This window comes from Oenanthe melanoleuca, unplaced genomic scaffold (assembly GCF_029582105.1).
Source record: "Oenanthe melanoleuca isolate GR-GAL-2019-014 unplaced genomic scaffold, OMel1.0 S116, whole genome shotgun sequence".
Classification (NCBI taxonomy): Eukaryota; Metazoa; Chordata; class Aves; order Passeriformes; family Muscicapidae; genus Oenanthe; species Oenanthe melanoleuca.
The window spans coordinates 26,968-49,998 of NW_026612765.1; the positions used below are offsets into that span (position 1 = coordinate 26,968).

Below are 23,031 nucleotides of genomic sequence, written 5' to 3' on the forward strand. Positions count from 1 at the left end.
GATTTCCTATTCTTCTAACTGAAAATGAAGGTGAGAAACATTTAACTGTTCAAAAGCAAGTCGTGGGATGGTTACTGCTTTCTGTGTTCATGTTACTGAGGAGCATTAAATCCTGTTCTTGACTCATAAGTCACCCAAGATCCAGAGTCCTGTTTAGAGCATTAGCTCACCTTGCAAAGCCTTGGCATTTGGGCCAGCCTGTAACTGGTACCTCAGGGGCAGCTGTTTAAACCCTTTCTATGATCACTGCTGGCCACCTGGTGAGGTCAAAGCTCTTCCCCTCATTTTAGGGAGGTGCTGTGCAGGTGGAAGGAGCTCCTGAGAGCTCTGAGTGCTGTGCCTGGCAGTCCAGAAGGGGTCACTCACTATTCCAGCACTCTGTGACATTTGGACATATAAATACATACATCAGAAGTGCCTTTCTCGTTTGTTCTACTCAGGCACAAGCTATTTTAGGCTGACATTTTCCAACCAGGCCTGAGGGAATTAGATGTCTGAATTAAATCCAGTTTGACTGATTTGGACATTGAACATCTCTGAACTGAAATCCTGCTGATAGGCAGTGGGGATGTGCTAAAACAACATTATTAGCTCTTCAGTTATATAGAAATGTACATCGTGATCTCGTTTTTTTCCCAACAAAATGGCCAAATAATTGAATCATGAGTGCAAATACAGGACTCAAACCTTGGAATAATATTTTTTTTTAAGTGAACATGCAAGATGTACGTGCACTGAAAGTGAAGCTGCCACAAGTAAAAGCCCCTCAGCTGTTCTAATGTGGAGATGATACAAGCACTTCCCATAAAAACACTGTACTCTTGTTGATTTAAATGTATGTTTTATTGAGTGACAAGCAAGTACTTCATTGCAGCTGTTTCTTTCATGAAAAAGACTCTTTTTAGATCATCATTTCAAAAAAGTGTAATACCCTAATTTATACAACAGTTTTTAAGGGAAGTTCCAATGTGTTTAGCACAGCATAAGGGATGATATAAATTGGGAAAGTTTGCAGCAAGTGGAACTCAATCCAAAATGATTGTGCCCATGGGCCAAATCTCTGGAAATTCAGCCTTGTACTGACCTGGGACAATGATAACCTGGGGAAGAGCAGCAGAGTTAAAGAACTCTCTCTGCCTTGTGCAGACTGTGTGCAAATGCTCTTTAAAGAACACAGTCTGGAAGTGGCTCAAGCCTTGAAAAGCAAAGAGGCAAACAATTCCTAACAAGGCTGCCTGTGTACAGCTCTGCTGCTGGTATCACCCTCTGAAGGTTTACACTGAAGTGCTCTTTGCCTCACAAGCTCTCCTTCAGATTAATATCATTTATGGGAAGAGCTGTAAACAAAAGGGAAATGTCTTGGATGCTTTTCGGTGCTGAGGGTAAGTGTTATTATAGAACTCTGACACCAGCTGCCACCCTGGTAAGGCCACTCTGCCTCACAGAATCGTTTTGCTACCCAGCAAAGTAGAAAATAACAACAAGACTGCAACCCATAGACTTCCCTTCTCCAAACTGATTGTGCAGAGTTGAAATGAGAAAAAAAAACAAAAACAAAAACAAAATTTGTCTGTCATAGCTGTTTCTGCAGTCATCTAAACCAGTATGAGTGGTTACCTAGTACAGCCTGTAAAACTTGGAACTGGGAGAAAATGTCCTTTTTCTAAAGGCTTTGGAGAGATGATTGTTTGTGGTCTGGGTGTCTTTGGAGTGTTAGGAAGTCTAATAAAAATAGTCAGAACATGAGAACCTTGATCTGTGACCTCAGAATGGACATCTGTACCCTTCTGTGACATGAAGTGAAATTGAGGATGGGTGAAGTTGCCAACATATTCTACCTTAATGTGCTCTATCAATTTGCCTTCAGTGCAATTCAATTTCAATTCCTAAAGCCCTGAATATTCTGAGGGCTGGTTTACTTGTGTGACCCCCTCTCATCAGCAATGTTACAAAAGTCAGGACATTTCTTTAATGTCATCTACAGCTGACTGCCTTTTGGTAGTGATGATAAAAATCTTTGCAAAAGTTCTCACCTCTGAGAATGATATTCCAAAATATTCTTTTTTTTTTCATGCTCTTCCTTCAATCAGCCCAAGAGCAGAAGGATGATCTCTTTGTAAGAACTCTTCTGGCTGCAGAGGAGCAGTGGCTTTTCTTACCCTTTTAAGGAAGTTCTCCCTTGGTCTCCAAGATGTGTAAATAGCTCCAGGAAATTAAAGTTCTTGAGATTTTTAAGTGGACAATTTACATGTACAGTTGCAGTTTGCTGGGAGAAGAGCTGCTTAGTAATCTGTAGCTGGAATTTAATGGTATTGCAGTCATCAATGTTGTTCACCTTATCAGCTGCACTGGTGACTTTGGCTTTGGATTGTTTGCCATTGTCCAGTGTTCATCACGGTCATCCCACTGGAGATTCAGTGCAGCTGTACAGGCTCAGTTTGAATCCAGAGCTGCAAACTTGCTGAAATGCAACAGAAGTTGAAGGATTGTAGTGCTGCCTAATGAAGGAATAGCCACAATTAAAAAAAAAATAAATTAAAAACCTTGCAGGAAAGCTCTAGTCTGTGATGGAAGATTTTGTGTGAAAAAAGAGGACAAAGATGTTCAATTCACCATGAGCTTGGGGCTGAATCAAGCCTGTAGTATCCTGGCAAAATCAAAGCTCTTTTCCCTCCCATAATGCTCAGCAAAAACTGAGAATTTTTTTGTTTGGAAATTGTTGCTATGTTTCTTCTGAATTTTTTGAAGTAAGAAAGCAAAGCTAATAATCTAACTGCTAAGTCAAAATAAAGAGGCAAACACAGAGAAGCACAAGGGAAATCAAATGGTTTGTTGGCTTAAATACTGATAGTATTCATGTAAACTTAGATATGAGGGTAGGTTTGCTTTTCTGATTAGTACATATTTCTATTTCTGTAATTTCACTAGACTTTGTATCTAAGCCTTTTGAAGATAACTTATCTCTTCATTGAGTGATGGGAAAGAAGAAAAGTCCAAGGGATCTGAAAACAGTGGGGAACATTGCTCAGTGTCAGGAATTAAATGAGAAGTTTGCTTATGTTTGTCACATGGGTTAGGAAAGTCAAATACTGCTGGAAAGGGATTTTATGTCCCTTCCATTTGTTTTCCTTTTATAAACTTGCCATCTACAAGTCTTTCATGGCCTTCCTGTCTCTGGTCAATTGCAAAAGCCTTTTAAAATATGCATGAAACTACTTAGCTAGCAGTGCTTTTATACACCGATGAAACACCAAGCATAAATCATTGAGTGGAAATGTTATTTTCTCCCCACACATTGCATTTAACTGATCTGCTTGCCCTGGCTACCTGGTGCAAGTAGGGAGGTTAAAGAATATGGACCTACCTTCATCTTTGAGTCACCCTCTGTCTGCAGGAAATATATTAGAAATATTTTTAAATAATTTACTCAGTTCTGCAAGAGCCCTGTTCTACCTTGGTTCTTCCTTGATACCATTTCTAAAAACAAGCTTAGTTTCTTCCTTGCTCTAACATTCACTCTCATTGAACTTCCCAAGATGAAAATCTGTACAACCCCTTGGACATTTCATATTATTGCACTTAGAGCTATAATGTGGAATCTAATATTATGAACAAATTGCAGAGTTCACATTGAGCTGCATTTCAGCTTTACTAAGTAATATCTGATTTTCCAAAAAACATCCTATTCTCGCTTTAGATAAATAAAAGAATAGAGGAGTACTATGAGCTTTTGAGATTTGTTGCAATGTTCTTGCAATATTTGCATATTGCTGAGTTCTGTGCGCAGGTAGAATTTGAGGAGGAAAGATAAAATTGAAAAATCCAAATAAATCAAATAGGACAACATGCTGGAGTTAAATTAACAGAGCTGCAACAAATACTCACCATGTCTGAATATCAAGGCATAACTTCTGTCCCTATTGAACAAGGAAAGTCCACTTTGCATGGTTCATCTTCTGTGGGTTTTGGGCTCTTTTCCCATTGAACAAACTCAAAGACTTTGTGACAGCAGAGGTCAGAACACTGTGAGTCTTCTAAGCCCTTATGTTGTGATGCTTTTATCTACTTAACTTTGCTGTTATCTTTCCATGCTGTTTTTGTGCACTGGTCCTTGACTTTGTCTTTCAGCCAGGAAAAGTATCTTTAGTAGTTGTTTCATGTGGTTTCAGTACAGTTCTTCCCCTAAGAAACCAAAGGAAAAGGACAATTTTTCAAACACAAAGGATTTTCTGTTCACCCTGAATTGCTCTACAAGTCAGGCATGTGTGGTGAAGAGGTCAGGGAGGAAACTGCAAATGGAAGTAGAAAAAGTTATTTGCTTCACTGCCATGGTTTTCTCTGCACCAGAGATGCTCAAAGTCACTGAGAGCTGAGCCCTCTCATCAGCAGAATAGAATATACCCTGTCATCAACCTCTACACACTTGACATATCCTGTTAAAGGCTGGCATACTGTGCCACATAAATCTTCCAGGGAAGTGGGCTTCTCCATTACCTAATATCAGTTTTCTCTCTTTCTCCACTTATTTAGGGGTATATTAAGACTATTTGGGCTGATTTTTAAAAACATAGAGGCCAAATCATGGTGCACTTACCCATGTGGTTTTCCAAATCCAGACTGGTCCATTTGTCAGGAGTCACATTATAGATTAGCCACCTCTAAGGACCAGGCTTTAGAGAGATGCCCATTTTTCAAATATATAAACCACACTAAAGCACTCTGGTATAAATTCTCCTTTAGTTTTAGAAGTTTTTCAAACATCTAAATAAAATTAAATTGTTTCCTGATAGTAGTGTGTCTGTCCATAATCCTACCTAACATGGGACCAGAGTGCAGTACTGGAATGCTGACAGGGATTTATTCCTCAGCAGGAAAATTTTGTGGCTTGTATGTGGCTGGTTGGCTGGCTTCTATTTTATGGAAGAAACACACATTAATTTAAGGATTGTAATGAAGTTGTAGCTGTATTGGTGGGGCTATCTCTAATTTGCAGCAATGTGTATCTCTGGCTCAGTGCTATGAAGGTGCCCATCACTCATAGAGGAGAGCTATTTTAAGTATTTAATGTATATTTGAGAAGCTTGAACTCATTGACCATGACTTCAGTGCTAAAAGCACAAAAAGGGTTTAACAGACCTAATTATTTCACTGGCCCAGAATTATGGGGCATTAATCTCTGAAAGAATCTACAAGGCACATGGCTCTTTTTCCTGTGCCTTTGGTGAAAAATGAAAAATAGTGACTCTGAGTCTTCATTTTTACTTTTGAATGAAGGCTGAATTATCTCCCTTGGTCAGACAGAAATGTTTCCCTGCTACAGACCTATGGCCTGGAACAGCTCCCTGGGAGCAGAGCTGCTGCCAGACACAAAGGCATTTTGTCCCAAACACTCCTCACACCAAGGAAAGGGGGAGCTGGTAATAAATACTGTACCATGACTTTATAACGTGGAAAGATCTTTATCAGTCTTGTGGTGCAAATGTGACAAAGGCAGGAAGGAGGTGTGGACTTGGGAAAAAAGGACCCAGAGTCAGCAGTTGCTGCTGCAAGACCTTGACCACTGGCTAAGGGCTCCCCAGCCAAGTGTACCTGGGCTGTGCTTACCTGACTGAGAGCTCTCAGTACATACTGCTCAATAATTCCCATGAAAGATTTCTGAGAGGAAACACAGAGCATTAACAAGAAAAGAAAGATCCTTGGCTTCTCTGATTTGCTCTTGAAAATGAAAAATTCTGCTTTTGACAGGAAACAGCCTATTGAGTGTCTCCCCAACACATGGAACATCCTGGTGTATTTTTAAGCTTTTCCTAGAGTGTTCAATAAAAAGAAAGGTCAGATCCCAGCTGTAACCAGATGGATGGTTGACATGAAAAGGAGAAACCCTGCAAGGTGTCTAAAAGCAAATCTCCCACTGGTCTCAGGAACAGAAGATTTCTATATCTGACTTCCCTCAAACAAGTTCCACAATATGCTTGCATAAATCAAAGAGCTGTGTATACACCATGCTGCCCCCCTTCACTATTTATATTCCCTTGGAATGAAAAATAGCTCACCACCTGCCTCATTTCTATCATAATGTAACAGGTCACAGAGTTAGCACCCTTCTGAAATGAATGGTGGAATAAAATTACAAAACCGGTCACCTTACACAACCAAGACATTTGGCACCTCACTTGAAACTTTTCCCTAAGAAATACAAACATCTCATAAATAGATAAAAATGGTGTTTCAAGTGTGTGTATTGTCATTAAAATACTTTCATTTCAAACCTATATGTGCTAAAATTACAAAACAGTATGGGTGAGAGTATAGGGATTTAATATTCTATCAAAATTTTAAAGTAAATTTATGGGAACAATGAAGCTTTGCTGATGATGTGGAGTCTCTCTACAAGATAGGAATTTGTTTCAACACCAGATCAGGAATTTGTTTCAACACCAGATCATGGGACTTCTCAGAAAAATAAATGGCTAAGAGAAAAAAGAAAACAACATTAGGCAGCAATAGACAAAAGAATGGAGTAGGTTTGGTATCTGGAAGGAACAACTTCAGAATAATTAATGTTTAATGTTAAAACTACTGATTTTAGTTGAATTAAAAACAACTTTTGGTCACATTAGATCCAATGAATCATTAGAAATAATCAGGAATCTTTTGACAATTATTGTGAACTTAGCAGATGTGTCAGCTGGACTGAAGGGAAATGCAGGGAAGATTAAAAGAAAGGAAACCTGGGGCAGGAAGAAGGATGGAGAGAAATCACCACCACAGAGCTTTGATGGCAGCCGAGGGCGGTAGTAAAAAATAATATTATTGAGGACACATAAAAATAGACCAAAGAACATTTCGTGCTATTTGTTGCCTGAAATTAATAAGTGTCCATGTGCTGTCTAAATTTGCTATTCAAGTTTTGCTACTTTATTGGTTGAACTAAGCAAAACTGGAGATAGTATTTTAAGTGACTTTAACCAAATCAGTCAAGTCTAAAGAGTTTCATAAAGTGAATTCCAAACAATAAACAAAATTTTATTCATTAATGCATTTGTGACATACAGCAATGTTGGCAAGTTGAAAAATAATATTTGGTTAATTGAAATTAATTTGAAAAGCCATGATTAACTTGTCACAACAAGATATCAATAAGAGGTAGCACAAAATACCTCCACATCAGCCTCATGCTCCTTTCACAGTCTTTAAAGGACTAACAACTGAAAAACCATGGAGAGCTGCCTGGTTTGGTACCTTTGCAGTGACCCCATTGAGATTTCCCAATGGAGCAGAGGCAGAAATGTTGATTCTGCCTATTGTTATATTTGCTTAACACATTAACAGAGGAATTTGGTTTCTGGGGCAGTCAGTGAGGCATTGTTCTTTTTCCAATTGAGATTAATTGGATCAGTGGGAATTTAGAATGAGCAGAAACTGCATAATCAGGGACAAAATCCACTGCTTGCTTATTCTATATTAGGGTTGTTCCATTCAAAATGCAGCCTGTCCAAATGACCAGTGCTTTCCATTACTTCTTAAGGAGTCTATTACACAACATAATCAATGTGATTACCAGGAAATTTCCCTCAAAAATTAGTTCAGCCCCAATTAGCAATAAACTGTTTTAAAAGCTTCCATTTTCCGCGATGCTGGTTTGAACCATACCAGGCAATTCCTTTGAAATTAGGTTTTCCATTAGCATTACTGTGCCATTGAGAAAGGAGTCAGTTCGAGTTTAACAAATACAATAATGAATAAACTGAAAACAAAAAGACTTGAGCCAAAGGTGGATGATATCTAAATATTAAATACTGGCATGCTGGCACTCGGTGTGCAGGAGCTCCATCTGCCTTCCCACTTTTGTACTGCTGCAGAGTTAAAACATTTATGGAATCAAAGTTAGCAGTACTGTGATGAGTCACTGTAAACTCCAATAAGAGAGCTTTATGTCTAAACCAAAATTACTAACTGGAAGTTACAAAAGACTTCCTAAGAAGAACAAGTACTTTCTGGAGAATGGATTCTTTCTCCATTAGTAAAGACTGAACATTATACAGAGTTTATTTCTTTCTTGTACAAATCAGCATAAGATGCATGATGCCAAATAAACCTCATGTGGAAAAAACAGATCCAAAATTCTTGTCATTTATGCCAACTGAATCTTGTATCATTATGAATATAAAATCTGGATTGACCGAAAACATCTTAATGTAAGGCAGTGTAAAGTGAAAATAAGGGTAAGAAGAATTAATATTTGAAATTCTACAAGAAAGGATACAAACTGGAAATGTTCATTTGCTTCTTCAAGTCTTTGCAGAATCTGATGATGACACGAGGCCCTTGGCTCTTGTTCAAAGAGAAACAGAAGTTATTAGTCCTCAGATGAGGGAGAAAACCACCCCTCAGTGTCTGTAAGAACAGAAAAATGAAATTGCACATTCAACTGCATAAGAGCTTTCAAAATTCCAGGCAATGTTGATTTTCTAGGGATAAGCAGAAGACATTAGGACAGCACAAACCATTCGCCCCTGTGCTGGAACCCTGCCATGTAGAGGAGAACTCTGCCATTTCCCCAGACCACTCCAAATGTCCCAAGCATGTGTTAAGCAGATTCTTCTCCAGTCTGAGCATGGAAAAGATGTTCACTGACTGTGAGACCCGGCAGATGCACCAGGCTGTCCACTGGGTCACTACTGCTTCACACACTTGTGCTAACACTTGTACACACCAGAACCTAAAGCTGAAACTCCATCTGTTGATAGCTGGATTTATCTGTGCCTAGAAGATTCCTCCAGCCCAAGGACCTCTCTGCACCAAGCACAGCTGCATGAGCTCAGTGTTTACTGATGGATTTTTGCCTCATCATAATTCTCAGAACACGGTGATGTCCAAGAAAGCCTATTTTGTACTGCTACTTGACACACTGAAGGAATAAAAATACTTGGTAATTACCTGACCTTAAAGGAGAAACATTCTCTTGCTGTCGTGCATCAATCACACTGAATTTTCCTGCTGCTAAAAACTGACCTTTAATTGCAAAGTAGGTATTTTTATCATATTCCAAATTTACAAAGTCTAATTTAATGCACATGATTCAATGTAAGTGGTATCCACAGCACTGGGTGGAAAAAACTCATGCAGGATTATTAGGGAGGCGGAATCTCACAGTATTCAGAACTCAAATTCAGAAGTTCACTGAGATACTTTGGATCTTGTAGATCTGTGACATTGAGAGCTAGGAAACTTGTCATTAAAACCTCAATAAAAATAATTTCTTCACCTTTCACTTGGCAAAACAAACAAAAATGTTTGCATAAAGTTTTAATATGCAAAGATATGTTCAATTGCATCTCCCCAAAGCTGTCATTCTCAATTAGTTATCTTGTGTAATAAATCTGGTATAGCATAATCTCTTTTTATTCACACTATCTTCACCTGACTTGTGTGATTTTGACACGCACAAGCAATCACCAGTGAAGCTGTGCCCATTTGCTCCAGCTACTGGATTTGTTCCAGTAAACCACTGGATATTGGTGGATCTTCAAGTCACCAACAACTGCAAACTACTTAAATAGATCTACTTTAAACTGGCAAAAAGTAGTTTTTCACTTTCAAATCAAGTTTTATTAGTTTCTTTATGTAGGCACAGATAAGATCAGCCATCCTTCTTAGCAATATGGAAAAGTCAAGCCCCCTGTGCTCTCAGAAGGACAAAAATAAGAATTAAATTATGGTAAAAAACCAGTAAAATTTACTTAGCAGAGAGATCGCACAAGTCTGGCATGTTAGATGAGAATGACTTGGCAACTATGAGGCAAATGCTCTCCTCACCAGCAGATCAGATTCCAATATCCCTGCTCTGCTCATCATTTTTAGCCTTGTGACTACATAAGACTGGACACCTGTGCTGTGCAGGATTGGAGCCTCAGGGATCAGTTTTCGGATCCGAGAGCAGATCACCATGGCATTGGCTGAGGGGGAAAAACAGGGAATGAATGAGTGTCATGGTTCAGGCTGCACAAAACAACAGAGAGAATCTTGAGTGACCTTTCTGAGGGAAAGACACAAGAAAAAGTGATGTGTGCTGGTGTGAGCAGAAAAGAATTTGCTCTCAACAATATCAGAGTGCAGTAATCTTATCTCCTACCTGTTACTCTCTCAAAACATCTCCAACCAAAAAACCCCAAACCATTACAATGCATGTGTAAATAAACACATGAAGTATCCTGGTTCTGTTAAGAGCAGGTATCCCAGGAAGAAAAACTTCATCTTTCCTTTTTTATTTCAATAGAAAAAGACAGAAACACAGTTTCTGTCCTGATCAATGACTCAATAACCTGGAGAAGTACACTTGGTTTGACACATTGAATTCTCTCTGAGGGACATATTACTAAAAGTCTTCATATTCAGCTTCTGCTTCAATCTGAAATAAGCTTAACTTTTAATTTCTCAGATATTTATAGTGCGAGACCAAAGTGACATTAAGAAGTGTGATGTATTTGCTGTTTTTAAAACTATGGTGGTCTACAAGCAGGCCACTTTGTAACATCAGCTGAAAAAAATAGACAAGTGCCTTCAACCACAGAAATCATATGTACAGAATGATATGATAAATATGGAGGATGGTGAATTTTGAAGGGTAAATTATTTCAAAAAAACCCAATCTATTTTTTTTCTGAAAAAACAACACCAAAAAGACTGTGATGGCAAAGTAAGATGGAGCAAGTGTAGTTGTCACAATCAATTATTGCCTTTCAAGTGCAGGAAAATGACAAATGAGCCATTAAGAGCTGCTATTCTTTATTTAGAACTGAAAAAGAGAGAAATGAGTCTGCAAGAGAAAAGATTTTAAGCTTTTCTGCATGTTGATTTATTTCAAGTGAAAGTTATGTGAATATATGGAAGAAATATATTCTTCTGCGAGGTGTTCATCTCGGTAACCCTGCAGACCTGCTGTGTGAATCTTGTTAGGACCAGTTTATGTTAATTAATCTGTGGAAACAAGAAAGAGGATTTCTACAGCTGAGATTCTTTTTTTAGCCAGCTGTAGAGGTGATCTGCAGCAAAAAGCAACTTTTAAATACCCGGTGATGTTAAATACCCTGAGGATGAGGGACTTTGCTGTCAGCAGAGAACCGTCAAGACACAAGCAAGCCTTTATGTGTCATCCTAGTGTGTGTGAATACACAAAAAATCAAAACATTTCCACAAGGCAACTATCATGGGTTAAAATGGTCGTGATGGGCAGGTTGTAGGCACAGGTAGATTCTGCTTTCAACACAGAAATAAATGGCAGCGGCAGCTGCACCAAAGGTAGATGGTGGTCCCTGACCACAGCTTTTATCAGCACATGATGTTCTCCTTTGTCAGCAGTTAAGCAGGGGTGAGTTGCTGTGTGAACACGTGGGGAGGCAAGTGGAGCCCATATATTCGCTCATGGAGCTGCACCTGGAGGGACCAAGAACACCGGCAACACTGGGAACACCTGAACACCGGCAGAGACCGGGGCATGGGGAACACATGAACACCGGCAGGCACCGGGAACACCGGGAACACTTGCACACATGAACACAGGCAGGGACCGGGACGCCAGCGAACGCCCGAACACCGGGACCGCCCGCGGCCCCTCAGCCCACAGCCAGGGGCGGGCGTGGCGCTGAGGGGCGGCGCGCTCCCATTGGCTGGCAGAGGGAGGCGGGAGAAACGGAGCCTTGTGATTGGCTGCTGCCCGCGGCGGGGCGGGGCGATGTCTCGCGAGAGCCGCGCGGCGGTCGCGGTCTCGCGTGGCCCGGCCCGTCCCGCCCCCGGGTCCCTGGGCCCGCGGCGGCGCCGCTCCCGCTGCTGCGGCCCCGGTGAGTGGCGATGACCCGGCCGGGCCGAGGGGGGGACGGGGACAGGGACAGGGCTGTCGATCGGGTCTTGACGGTGGGAGGTTGTCTCTGGTGCTGTGCCCCTGCTCTGTGCTCGCCGGACGGCGCGGGCACGGCGCCTCTCCGTGAGGGAGTGCGCGCTGTGGCCGGGCCCGATCCCCTCTGTCTCTCTTATCTCCCCTTTTCTCCTTCTCTTCCCCGTGTCCCCCTTGTCCAGTGCCACTCTCTAGCCCTTCTTTCCCCTCTTCCCATCTTTCTTTCCCCCCATTCGCCCCCTCTCCCTCATTCTCCCTTCCCCTTCCTCCTCGTCCTTCTGTGAAGGACCCGGCCCCTCATAGGGCCATGGTCACTGGGTGCTATCAGCCCTCATCTTTCTTTTTTACTCTCCGTAAAGAGCATAGTTGTGGCTGTTCCTCTTTGGTAAGGTTTCACCTCATCCTTGGAAAAAGACAATTGAGAGAGGAAAAGTTTGGCTGCTGGTGGAAGGGAGTAGGAGGAGGTTCCTCTGAAGTAAGAGCCAAAGTAGATTGTGACTGGACTTTGCATCTGTGGTGTTGCATGTCTGTGTGTCCGTGTGTGCCATGGCTAAATGTGCAGTTGTTATATGGAGTCACAACTCTGTGAAGAGAAGCCCACAAGTGCAGGACACCTGAAAACCATCTCTGGGCAAATTGGAAGGCTGTTGGATATTTATGCTTATGTTTTGTCATTTCTCAGCTTCTGATTAAAAAATAAGAGAAAGATGAGCTTTCCTTTACCTTGTCTTATACTGTAGAGGTTAATAATAAATACTCAGATTAGGCCCATTAAAAATTCTAACACTTTTCCACGAATTATTTTAATTCTGATCACAGAATGAAAGTTGGGAATTGTAATGGCTTCTTTTCCTTGATCTTTTGGACGGAGAGCTTTAATGTCAGGAGTGCCAAGGGCCAGTGTGTGTACCCTGTTGCCTAAAACAGCTCATGAAGGCAATAGTTAAAAACCTCTTAAAAATCCCACAAATGTGTGTTGCTCCAGAAAGACACAGATCACTGCTACGAGCTGTTATCTGCAAATCAGGGGAACTACTTAAACTAATGAAGTAGTTTGGTTTACATGAATGGTTGGGTTGTCAGCCTTCAGCTGGAGTTTTATGTACCATGCCCATCATCAGATGGGATTTATGATTCCGGACTTTCAGTTCCACTGTCTCTTAAGATTAGAAACCTCTCCGTCAGTGAAGGATTGAACTAAAACAGAAAATGTTACTGGTGGGAAGCAGCTTTGAGTCCTAGCCTTTTGTTAATGGGAATTAATTTATATACACAAGTCTATAGCAAAATAGTAACTACAAATTAATTAATAGTGTGGGTTTATTATGTTTTTTTTATGAGATAGTTGAAAAGATGTAGTCTTGCTGTTGTCTAAATCTAGACAGCATAATAATGACTTAGATTTTGGTTATATGTGAAAAACAAGTTGAAAAAAGTCAGGTTTCAGATACGAGTTAATTTTTAATTTGTCTTCCTGCTTTTGTTTTCTTGTTTTGAAATTGTCAGTTAAAGCTTGAGACTTTGTTCTTTCTGGTTTTATTTTTAGTAGAGCAAGCTGAAAATCTGTCTTATCTCACCCTTTATAAATTTTCTCACCACAAGTTTCAGACTTCTCATATATTGGTGCATTATTTTTAAATGGCTGTACTGGCTATCTATCCCAATTATCTCTTCCAACTGGTAAATTATTCCACTAGTTTTATATGGGAACGCACTTCAAACTTGCCTTTTGTCTTACTGCTTTAAAAGATAATAGTGTTTTTTAGTCATCTAAGACTAAAATCCTCTATTAATTGTGTGCTTTTCTTATCTGTGGGTTCTTTTTTTAGCTCATATGATAGGATAGATGTGGGACATCAGTAATGGTTAATAGAAGTTGCTTTTTTTTTGTCTTCTTGTGGTGGCAGTTTTGACAAAATAATCTGAAAGGTCCATCAAACATGGATGAAACTAAAAGCATTAAATATACCCAAAGATTTTGTTATTTCAGGTCTTGTAATGCACTAAAGCTTAATCCAGAAAATAGTCGAAGACTTGTTTCTAACATAGCTTATGATGTGGATGTTCTGGGGACTTTGTATATTAACTGGAACAAGTGTGTTTAGATAAATTATCAGCTAATCTGTAATCAAGAACTCTTCCTGCAAATGAAGGCATAGCTACACCTTGGTAATACTCAGCTTTTTTCCTCTTTTTGTCTCCTAGAAATGGGTCTGCTCTCAGAAGATGTGATGCAGTAGATGTGGTGCTTAGTCATGGCATCAGAACTGTGCAAAACAATCTCTGAGGCAAAGCTGGAAAGGCACAAGAACTTGTTCTTAAACTACCGAAATCTCCATCACTTCCCTCTGGAGTTACTGAAAGATGAGGGGCTGCAGTACTTGGAGAGACTTTACATGAAAAGAAATTCCCTGACTACATTGGTACGACAGTCTCTTCATTGCAGTGTTTACTGTCTGTGTTTAGGAATTCTCATTTTTGAAACAGGAAAGAAAAAGTTGATATTCTAGATAATCTGACCTTGAATGATGTCATCAGCTCTAGGATAGGTAATGTAGAGAATAATAAATGGAAGTTCATGACATTTTATGGTTGCCCTTTTCAAGCTCTCGAGACCTTCGGGGGCCTTTTTTGTCAGGCTTGTTGTTCTGTTGTTTTGTGGTTTTTTTTTTTTAAACCTATATATTTTACTCTGAGAAGTGGTCAGTTGTTAGGTGATGCTATGCAGTCTATTCTACATTTCTTCATTAGGCTGGATGAGTTTTCCTTGGTGCGTGCCTAATTTCAAAGGCAATGTCAGCCTCAGGGTCTAATTCCAAACCTGCTGTTAACGTGCCAGTAAAAACCTGAATCTATGGGCTGCTGTTTATAGGAGAACACAGTAATATGTCAGCTAATGTCACAGTTAATGTGGAATTTTCTTTTGGGATTTCTTCTTGTTTTGCTGTTTTTCCCTGAACTGAAGTAATTTTCACCCTGAGTGGATGTTGTGACCTTAAAATTCAGTGTGGGGCAGTTAAATAACTGTGAGAGATGTTCTGAGCTGCTAAGACTCTGTAGGATAGAGTCAGAACTTGCCACTGTCAACAGGCTCAAATCTCCCAAGTTTTCATTTTTGGTTGCTTGATTGGTTTGGATTTGGTGGTTGTTTTTCTTGTTAGGCTCTTCCATGGTGTGAGATGCACAATAGTGGCAATGGTAGAGGACCTGTAAGGCATGACTACTTAAAATTCACCAAAATTGTACAGTTTTCAGGGTTTCCTAGAAAAAGTCCTGTACTCCCCTTTAAGGGCCAAAAGCTGAAAGGATTCTGAAGATTTTATCCCTTTTCTTCATCTTGAATGAGTCACTTCAGTTGATACGTACTGTAGAGAATTATTTTGGCACTCTGGTTTTGGCCAGTAATTTAACAATGTGTAATAATTTAACAGGAGAATAGGATTCATGGTTACAAATCAGAATTGCTATAAAATTAGCCAAAGACTGTAAACAGCTCTGCCTTGACACTTTGTGAAATTCAGTGATGATTAAGTGCAGTAGGGTTCACAGACTTTGTACTGCTCAAAAGATGAAACAGTAAGGAGGGTTTTGTATATAACTGTTAAGACCTGTATAAAGAAACTGAAACAAAAGTTAAAATGTAGGTCATACTTAGGCAAAATTGCTTTCAAGCAGCATGAAGCAGAGCATGATTAGATTCACAGCAATCAGGATAACTTGCTCATAATGTGCCTTGTTGGGATCTCATTCAAGTGCTCAGCACTATTGTTGGAACAAGGCAAACAAATTTGGGTGTCATTCACTGAGCATCTGTTCCACAGAAGAGATGTTGGAAGTTGTAGTGGACCAAAATAGATCAAGTCAGCAGCATGTTACAAAAAAAGGCAGATGTCTTTTTGGAACGTGGAAAGTTTCACAATCTCCATTAAAAGCAGAAGGAAGTAATTATTGGATACTGTTAAAGCACAAGCTGGAGCAGAGAATTTAATACTTATGAACAGCCTGGGTGAATTGGAGAGAGAACCTAGAGAGCAGCAGCAAGGGACTTTAGAGAGCATGCCCTGAGAGACAAGGTTGAGAGATTGATGGAGAGGAAAAAACAGGAGGAACTGAGGGAAACAAATCATAGATATTTTTACAAAGCAGAATTTCATAATGAGGTTTTTCGATGTCCACTTCTGGTAGGATAAGTAGCACTCTCAATTTTAGCTAAAGTCATGGTTAAGTCAGGTACACTAAGGCAGTGGGGGGAGTGGAAATATCATCTGAGAATAGTTGAAAACAAATTATTGACGGAAGACTTGTCTTCTATATTTCTCTAATGCAAGGTGATGAGCAATAGCTCATCAATAAACACTTTAAATTGCATGAACAGTATTGAAAACCATCAAAATGGAACCTGCACCATATTTCTCTAAAATTAGGTGGTACTTTTGTCCCACTGGTTCATTCCTTTAGAATTCTGAAAATAAATTACTAAATCAGCTTTTGTTCTTTACTCTTCTCAAATGACTCCTGTCCTTGACAGATGACTCCTGTGAAATGTCTGGGATACTTACGCTGACAGAATTTAGCTTGGCTAAGAATAATTTCATTTTTGTCTTCATTGGCAAGATGGAAGTGATGGAGTGCTGTGACATAATGAATGGATCAAGGAGCCATACAGCACACCTGTATCCCAGCATCAAATCTTTCCACTTCTCAGTTAATCTTTGATAACATGAGCCTTCCAGTACCCAATTTCCAATTAAAAGGAAATAGGTGTTTGCCTTGTTAGCTCTGTCAGAAGCCAGATCAAGAATAATTGTTCTTCATTTACTACCTCAGAATACGTGATGACAGAGCAGCAGGTGAAACAGTGACAATAGTCTGTGGCTCAGATTAACATCCTTATCGTAATAACGGCTGAAGGATGGCAGTGGAATTGTTTTTTCCACACTTTTCTGGGTTAAGGCTGGAATGTTTTGTGCTCGAGCAGATGTTCCCGGTTGAAGCTCGGGGTTCGGGAGCTGTGAGTGGGGTCCGGCCGGGCGGGGCGGTGACTGCGCCGTGGCGGAGCTGCCGCCAGGGGGCAGCGCCGGATCAGCGACCGCGCCGGCCGCGCGTGACGTCACCGCAGCGGGGCCCGCAGTTCTTGACCTGCCCCATCAATTGCTGCCCCCGAGCTGAGAATCTGGGCTTTCGACTCACATCTAGCATGGGGCATGTTTGCTGCATGAGAATAGTACCTTTTTCAGCTCAGCTTATTTCTCCATCATCGAGTTATGGACACAAAGTTACATATTTTAGATAATACAGCTATTTAAGGTGTCACACGTCATGTTTATTCACATGAAAATTTCCAGTTTTAATAGGAATTTAATTATGTGATCAAGCTGTTTTTAAAATGCAGGCATTTCTGCATATGTCAGTATTGTAACCCCATTTTTTCACTAAAACAAATCTATGTTAAAGCAGGTTTCTTAAGCAATAAAACTGGCTTAACTTTGAATAATTTTGAGTACAGTTTCCAACACGACATCTGAAACTTGTGAAGCCAATTTTGTGATATGTGTTCATGGTTATAAATGCCACCAAGGAAGAGAATTATAGCTAGGGATCAGTTGGCAGTTAGGAAATGATATGCATGTTAATATGTAAATATGAAAATCTAGTTTGATGGATTCAGCAGTTCTGGCTTGGTGGTAATTGATTAAGCTACACAAAGATTGTAGGTCATTTCCCAGTTTAGCAGCATTACAAAATACATTCTGGTTAGACATCTTGTGTAGTTCTTTAAGTTGTGTTCTTCTTTAAGTCTGTAAAGAAAGGCTGCAACTTCTTAGCAATCTCTTCCCTTCAACTAACTCATTTATTTGAATATATTTCCAAAAGGAGATGAGGTAATCCATCGTTTTAGTCTCAGAAATCTGACTCCCATTTTGCTGAGGATGTGATAATGTCACTTCTAGGCTGTAGTTCTATTCAGTAGTAAATTGCTCCCCCAGGATACATCTGAGATTGCCCTGATGGATACCTGGGGACATGGAATCAGGGTATTGTACAGATATTTCTTGTTGCCATTTTTCCTGCTGATATTTTGTAGTATGGTGATTAAAATGACTTGGGTACACAATGTTTGTGTGTCTGGTTTTTGTCTCAAAACCTAAAAAAATCTCTTAACTCTCTTTCAGCCAGAAAACCTTGCACAGAAGCTTCCAAACCTCGTGGAATTGTGAGTTTGTGTAGGAGTTCTAATATATTTTTATTATGCTTATCTGTCTCATCTTAAAATAATCTAGAATGTATTACTTTCACATAATTTATCTCTTTAGTGTGGAAGGCTTTGGAGGGCAAGAAAGGGTAATTTTTCTTGTTGCTGTGTTTTCTTAATTTGTTGTTGGACTTTTTTCGGAAGGAGGCTTATTAAGTCCAGTTTAATTTTTTTTAAAATTTCTTGTTTATTGTATGAAAAAAACCTTTATACCAGTGTCTATACTGCTGAGGGAAAAAAAAAAACCTTACCCCATAAATTCTGTGTAGACTTGTCACAGTGATAAACCCCTGGAACCTCCCAGTGCAGTGGTCAGAGGGTTGTGACAGAGCCAGAGTAACAGGTTACAGCCTCCAGCCCATCCCTAGCTGCTCATTCCCACCCCAGCTCCCAGGGCTTTTATGAGCTCAGTCTTGCTGATTGTAGTAATCGGTTTTTGGAACCAAGTCACAGACTGTCAAATAGGAGCAGAGATGAGCGTGTAGGGGTAGTAACTATGGAATGATGATTGCTGTAGGCAGAGCAGTTTATCCAGTCTTGTCCAAAAAATGGATGTCCCATTAACTGGATTATTTTGACAATTAATTTAATTAAGCCCCCAAGACGATGTTTTCTTCCTTCCCCTTTCTTCTTACAAAGTGGTGCTTCCCTTCTGTGGTAGGATTGGCTGTGGGAGTTAAAATGGATGTCCTCTTCTCCCCTTTGAAGCTCTTTGTCTCAGTTTCAGATGAGTAACTGATGGAGCATTGATCATTTTATTTAATGGCCAGCTCCACACGGGAGGTGTTTATCTGAGGAGTCAATGCCCTCAGCTGTCTGATCTTGTCACCCTCCTGTGGCCCTTGAACCCCACGTGGTGCCTGTGCCCACAGTGTAACTCAGCTGGTTTGTAGGTCACTGCAGTCTCTGACTCACTCCAGAGCAACTCCTCTCTCATCATGCCCTGTCTTGAGAGTGTTTGTCCTCCGAAGCAGTAAAATAAATATTTTTGTATTTGATTTCACAATTTGCTACTGGGCATCAGAGAAACCTCTGTGTTACTTGATACTGCCTTTAGGAAAAGCTGTTGAAAGTACAGCTTCAAATAATTTCTTACAAAAACTGATGTATAGGAGTCAAGCCTAATTATTTGGTGTTTAGTAAGTTCAGTTATACCACCATTATCCCACACATTCTGGTGGTCTAGAGAGAGCTGCAGTGAGCCTGTGGTTTATGTAGCTCCAAGGAGACAAATCAGTTTTTGAAGAAACAATAAAAGGTGTTTTGTTGTTGGAGACAAGACCACAAAATAAGGATTTACATAAAGAATATTTTGTTACAGTAGCTTTCAATTTTGAGAGACAAATTTACACACTCGTGTGTTTTTCTTTATATATCATGCCCCTGATGCTAGGCTACAAGGTGTAGCTCCTCACAATACAGTTTTTTTTTAGCTTAAGTGAAGTAGTTCACAAATATTTTAAGGAGCTGCAGCTGAAATGGGTAGAATTCTTATCCTATATTTCTATAAACATGTATGCTATTCTTATGTTTGTTAATTTTTTAGCAAACTACAATTTTTTGAAGAGAAAGAGAAGGTTCAGGTGCCCCATGCAGTTGAAATGTTCATATGCCTTTTTCCTTGTTCTGTCTCCCTGAAAAGAGAGGCTCCCACTTTAGGAAATGCTCTTGGAATACAGTAGGAAAAAATATGCCATGAAAATAATTCCATGTGTGCTTCAGCTATTGAACATTGAGTACTCAGTATTCCTTTACAATTGGATATCAGTATTGGAAAATTTTGTTGCTGTTATTTTCTACAGGATCCAATTGTTCTTTTGCAGCAATGATGATTGAAATCTGACATGTGTAAAATCTAAGATCAGTGTTTTTGTTACCAGAAGTACTGGAAGTGCTCCATCAGAGGGTGCTGAATATTCTTAGTGAGAGGTCTGGCCACCCTCTGTAGCTGCATAAATAACCATGTGTAAGATTGGGTTTTTCTTTTGAAAAATGTACTTTTAAGTTTGAAAAACCCACTTTCAGTGAATAGATCATGTACTTATTTCTTCACTGAAGATGTGAAAGTTTATGTGCAGGGGAAAATGTTTGTAATTGTATAACTTGTGTGGATGTGGGCTTTTTTTCTTTCCTTGGCCAGCATTTAGTGTCAAATAACCTGGTGATCAAATATGATTTATTCTGGTTATTCTCTCTGCTTAGTCTTTTCTCTTTTTGTTTTCCTCCATATAACTTGAAAAACTAAAGTCCATTATTATTGTAACTGTGAATGATGAGTTTTACATAATTGTATGTAATTTTCTTTTATTTTTATGCTAATCATTTAATAATCCAAGTGAAACTTAAGTACCTGTCCATAGCCAGTTTATACAGTTTCCACAGCTTTTGTTGTTAGAGGGAGGAATGGCTTTGAGGGTGTTCTTTCACTCTGAAACTGGATATTTTGCAAACTGATTATGTAGCAGAAGTCCTTGAGGGTAACAGGTGGTGTCCTCTGCTTTTTCTCCTCCCCCCAGGTACCTTCATTCAAATAACATAGTTGTTGTACCTGAAGGTAAGTAATCTACCAGCTCACGATAAGTGGCAGGAATCATAAAATATTCATTTTTCTTCTTTGAAGAGGCCTATTTTTCCTTTATTTTCCCATAAAACATTAAAGGTTATCATACAAAATATACCAGTGTAGCTTTTAGTTGATAATGTCCTTGTTTATGCTATGTTAAATTCTTTTAATGAATTCTCAAATGCACCTAAATGCTGTTTGCTCCAGTTCTAATTGCAGAAAGTGAAAAGGCTAAATGACACTCATCTGCAGAAACTAAAAATCCAGAGCGTCTGCTGCTTTCAGGCAGTTACCACACTAAATACTCTGCTAGTTTAGATCATGACAGATTTGAAACCCAAAGGAGCAAGAACTTATACTAGTTTCTTTTCCTTGTCTTAATTGCAGTTATGCTCCCAAATTGAGGGATTTGTGTTCAATTTATGCTCTTTCTGAATAAATTGGATTGAGTCAAAGGAAGAGAATGGAGAAAGTAGTTTCAGAGCAGAACTTTCTGAAGAGCATGTGGAGATGGCAGTATTCTGTACATCACTGTGTTTGTTATCCTGTCTCACTGCCAGCAGAGCTATTTGTTAGCTAGAGCAGCATTTCCACAATTGATGTCACTGACTTGTGAGACTGGCTTTAGCACCTCGAGATGTGCTCAGACACAGCTGTTGGGTACTGTGCCTTGTCCTCCTCTCACAGTCCTGTGAAGATTTTCATGTTTCTCTTGGATCACATTCATGTTTTAATGTGTTCTCTCACAAGCCATTGGCTCCCTGGTTAAGCTGCAGTTTCTGGACCTGAGTGACAATGCCCTGGAGATTGTGTGTCCCGAGATCGGCCGCCTGAGGTCCTTGCGGCACCTGCGCCTGGCCAACAACCAGCTGAAATATTTACCTGCAGGTGGGTGCAGTGTCTGGGGCCACAGCTCCCACGCAGCCCTGCAGCCTCACTGGCCAAGTGATCTGCTCCTGCTTTCCTGAGCGCTACACCCTGCACTTGCAGGGATTGCTGTTTGTGTTACTCCCAGTGTGCTCTGCAGTTAGAGAAAAGCTGTGCTCTGTGTGCTTGCAGAGTCCTGAAAAATGCTGCTGAAGTGGGAAAAATGTATTTATTTAACAGCCGTTGCCATCGTATCAAGAAAATATTGAACTTCTTTGAGAAGACACAAAATGCCAGTGACAACTGTCATTATGATCAGATGATGTTTCTTCTAATTTTTCACAACAGAAAGGATTCCAGTCCTTTCTTCCTTTCTTTTCACCCAATAGCCGCAGTCTTATATTTTCTAAAAAGACACATGTCTAGTAGCTTTGCCTATGGCAGTTCTATCTCACTGTGACAGTAGATAACAAATGTTTGTCTTGCTAGTTTATTATAAAAAAGCAAAATTTATTCAAAGTAAATGTGACACAAAGTCAGAAAAAGTTGACCATAGACAGATTTTGAATGATTTTTTTTTTCTTCTAAATACTTCGATAAGCAAATACAATATTATTATTCTTCTATCACCCTTACATCTGTTCAGATAAGATGATGATGATTTTCAAATACTCTTTTAATTTTAGTTTTTAATTTTTCTCTCGTCTATTTGCATTTTCTGATCTGCAGAGATGATAAAAATGTAAGGCTATTGTTTCAAAAAACTGGTCTAACTTAATCTAACAGGATTAGCCCTTGGCTCTATTTTAACTAATTTCTCAATGTGACCTTCATATGTTTTAAGTTCACATTGTTTGTTCTCAAGAAATGTACTGCAAATGCTCCTTGAAGTTTTGGGTGCAGAAACTCGCTGTCCTTTCCCTGCACTTTTCTAGACTACTTAAAAAAAGTCTAAGGATGGTTATGATTAGAAAGAAAAAAAAATGTATATGACTATGTAAATGCTCTGGAATGAAATTAGATAAACCTGTTAAACATTATGACCCAGGGCCAATAAAATTTCCATCAATTTTCAGATGTCCTACATTCAAAAGAAAGAGTGACTTGAGTGTGCTTTATGTTCCTCAAAGATAATTTACCTTATGGTGCTGTACCATGAAAGAAAGACTTGTTCAAAGAGAAAGTGACACATTTTCTGCAAAACTTCACACATTAACTTAAAAAGGTTCCAAAAAAGACTTTCAAAAGGATAATTTACATTACTGAAGAGTTGATTTGGAGTCTACCACATTTGATTAGGAACTGGTATCAGCTGAGACTTGCTGCATTAAATTTCTCCTGAAGTTTACAGAAAATTTGGTCCTGAGCATTGTCCCTGAACGTGTTTAGGTTTGTGTGCTTGAAAAGTTTGCATGCTTAGGAATACTTCTGGTGTTGCCTTCTTCTTGTACATTG

General features: G+C 39.6%; 1 protein-coding gene across 1 annotated transcript; it reads left to right on the plus strand.

Moving 5' to 3' along the window:
- Positions 1-11,733: 11,733 nt before the first annotated feature.
- On the plus strand, positions 11,734-22,630 carry LOC130266635 (leucine-rich repeat-containing protein 28-like). The gene is made up of 6 exons (XM_056515905.1): positions 11,734-11,840; positions 14,099-14,316; positions 18,067-18,107; positions 20,663-20,700; positions 21,460-21,597; positions 21,769-22,630. The coding sequence occupies exons 2-6, from the start codon at positions 14,134-14,136 to the stop codon at positions 21,774-21,776; spliced, it is 408 nt and encodes a 135-aa protein (XP_056371880.1). The 5' UTR covers positions 11,734-11,840; positions 14,099-14,133; the 3' UTR covers positions 21,777-22,630.
- The last annotated feature ends 401 nt before the right edge of the window (positions 22,631-23,031 follow it).